Source organism: Argentina anserina, chromosome 5 (genome assembly GCF_933775445.1).
Source record: "Argentina anserina chromosome 5, drPotAnse1.1, whole genome shotgun sequence".
NCBI lineage: Eukaryota > Viridiplantae > Streptophyta > Magnoliopsida > Rosales > Rosaceae > Argentina > Argentina anserina.
The window spans coordinates 4571268-4574506 of record NC_065876.1 but is presented as its reverse complement, the minus strand read 5'-3'; the positions used below and the strand labels follow the sequence as shown (position 1 = coordinate 4574506).

At 38.3% G+C, this 3239-nt stretch overlaps 1 protein-coding gene across 1 annotated transcript; it reads right to left on the bottom strand.

Annotated features, from left to right (window-relative positions):
- Positions 1–2121: 2121 nt before the first annotated feature.
- LOC126794230 (auxin-responsive protein SAUR71-like) lies at positions 2122–2658 on the bottom strand. Its single transcript, XM_050520894.1, has one exon. The coding sequence runs from the start codon at positions 2656–2658 to the stop codon at positions 2122–2124; it is 537 nt and encodes a 178-aa protein (XP_050376851.1).
- Between the last annotated feature and the right edge of the window lie 581 nt (positions 2659–3239).

Here is a 3239-nt window from a genome sequence, read left to right as displayed (position 1 = left end):
CCTCTCTCATGTCCCAAAAATTTAGTTTCACATTCACCTTCTTGGCTTCTTTTACTCAACTCCCAAAACTAGTGTATTTTTATAAAACTGGAACTCTAATGCCAAACTCTTTAGAAAGCCATAATCAATTTCTGAAACTCTAGTGCCAAACTCTTTAAAATCCACAACCACCATAAGGAATCAAATTAACTTCTAAACTGCTACTGTAGCTTCACCCATCTTTTGAAACCCAGTTTTGCATTCACATTCACATTCACGGTGATTCACTCCTTTATCTCAGCTTCTACTTCTCCGATCTTGATCCAGGCATCCGGGCACCTGATCGCTTCGACGCCGCTAATGCAACACTTGGCAGCCACCTGCTATGAATAACCCAATTCATGGTTGTTGGTGGTGATAATCTCACTGATAAAGGTATCAAGTTTGTTAATCTGTTTGTCTGAAGCTTGAACCCAATTCATGCAATTCCAATTCCCACTCTAGAGAATTTGGCCATTCGAAAATCAACACTAGTCTAATTCTTGATGAATTAGTTATGGACTTACGGTGCGAGGGAGATGATACTCGAGGAACAATTAATGGTGATACTGCTATAAAAGACCAAAAGAAGCGAGATAGAAGATCAAAGGGAATTAAAAATCAGAAATTTATTAATTTATATTAGAAAAAATCATTTTTAATTAATTATTAAAAAAAGTCAATATATTTAAGTAGAAATTATAAAAAAACCAACAAAATTAGAAAAAAAAATCACTTTTAAAAATATTATCTGGACTGTTTTATTATTTTTACAATTTTTCTTCTTTTTTCCTTCTTTTTCTAATTTCGGTCATAACTTTCTCGTCCGGCGATTGATTTTGACGAAATTGGTACAGTTAGAAAAATCTCGTTCCCTTCTTTCATGTGATATACTACCCACTCCGAATCGACAAACCGTACAAAGTGCAACAACCATCGCAAAGGGTTGCCGCCATAAATAGCGGTGCTTCAAGCAATTTTGGCGAAACCAAAGCTCAAGGTTCCCTAATTCTAGCTATTTTCTTCATTCTGAGCATACTTATACCAATCTCATTTGAATTTTAACAAAATTTCGTATATTCAACATTTCATCTTGGCATGTCACACCTCCTGTCACATACACTTTCACATTACCTGTCACACATATTGTCACAACCGTTATCACATAACCTGTCACACTATCTATTTACACTAACTGTCACACCCGTTGTCACAACTTTTGTCACACTACATGTTACAACCACTATCACACTACCTATTACACTGACATTCACACCTATTGTCACACATACTGTCACATTATCTGTCACACCCACTGTCACATATACTGTCACATTATCTGTTACACATACTGTCACATTATCTGTCACACACACTGTCACACTTATGATCACACCCGCTGTCACACTACCTATCACACCCGTTGTCACACATACTGTCACACTACCTATCACACATGCTGTCACACCTACTGTCACACTGCACATCACACTAACTGTCGTTGTCACACTACTTATCACACTATATGTCACACTCGCTATCACACTCACTATTACACCCGTTGTCACTCTACCTGTCACACCTACTGTCACACTACTTGTCACAACCCTTGTCACAACTTCTATCACACTATTTGTCACAACTTCTATCACACTATTTGTCACAACTTCTATCACACTATCTGTCACAACCACTATCACACCCTCTGTCACAACCCCTGTCACACCCTCTGTCACAACCCCTGTCACACTACATATCACAACTTCTGTCACAACTAATATCACACTACATGTCACAACACCTGTCACATTGTTTTATGTGACTGTTGTGACAAGATGAAGAAGAAGAAGAAACATAGGATGAGAAGAAGAAGAAGAAGAAGAAGTATAAATAACGAATATTTGTTTACTATTATGTGATCTGATTGTATGTATACCTGCATATATGCGTAATTGTGTATATCACCATTTCTTTACACGATAGAAATGGGCCGGTTTTTTCTGTTCTGACGATGAGTTTAAGTACGTACATATGTTTTCTAAAAAAAAAAAAAAAGGTACGTACATATGTTAAAATCTAAAATAAGTAACCATCACTGATTGTTCAAAGTGATGAGAACGACGATGTTGGAGCAAGTATTCTATAAGCTCCACCGTAACCTCTGTTGCTGCCACAATTTCTACGACGGGCAGGCCTGAAGCTTATCGGAGAACAATTACTGGGAGTACCGATCATATTCTCATCAATATCATCGCTCTCCATCTCTGCTAAGACATCGCAGAACAGATCCACATGGCAAGGAAGCAAGATAGGGCCATCAAATTTGTACCCATACTCCAATGCTGCATCTTCCAGCAGCATCTTGAACAATGGATGATTAACAAACTCCATCCTCACCACAAATCGCTCCCTTTCGGGTCCAACGTAGACCGTGAAACACCCAACCGGAGCGATTTGGCATGCCTTGGCCTTGTTCTTCTGCTGCTTGCAAGTAGTGCCAGTACTGGAGCTCCATGATTTGCTCCTCTTCAATGAAGCAGCTGCTGACGCTCTGCTGCTGATTTGTTTCGGTAAAGTACTGCATCGCTTCCACGCCTTGATGATCAGATTCTTCGTCCACTTTCCCTTCACAATATCCATGCCTTCGAATATATGTGAAGTCACAAGTGTTTTAGGGTTTCCTCGTATACCCTTATCTAAATCTTTTCTTTACAAAGAAAAGAAGAAGGCTAGGGCTGATATATGAAAAGAGAAGATCTGGATGAGAAGTAAAGCACTACCTCATGAGGGTATAAATATATGATTGATGGAAAGAGATCGAGGCGTTCATGACTGGGAAAGCTCCGAGTAGGAGAGGACTATGCCAACAATTTGGAAGATTGTCAACTTTCGTGCGCCTACCTGTATATATTTTTAATAATTGGATGATTTTTGTTTAAGGAAAGTCGCATAGGAACAATTGAGGGCTAGACCATTTCTTATATCTTCTCAACAAGTGAGGTAATTATAAAATTATGATGGAAATGATGAAGCAAAAAATTAATAATATCCACATAAGCTATAAAACATATATATTAATCGAATCCATCTTGTAGTCAAAGACAAAGAAGAACAATGCGAGAAGATAATTAATTAGAAACCTTCGATTATTATAGACCGTGGGTTAGTTAGAGTGAGCTTCTCAATGCTCGATCAATGCGATTGTAACACCTAGGAAACCG

What these genes read in the sequence shown, in the direction of transcription:
- LOC126794230 (XM_050520894.1), bottom strand. Translation starts at nt 2,658, where the DNA reads ATGGATATTGTGAAGGGAAAGTGGACGAAGAATCTGATCATCAAGGCG.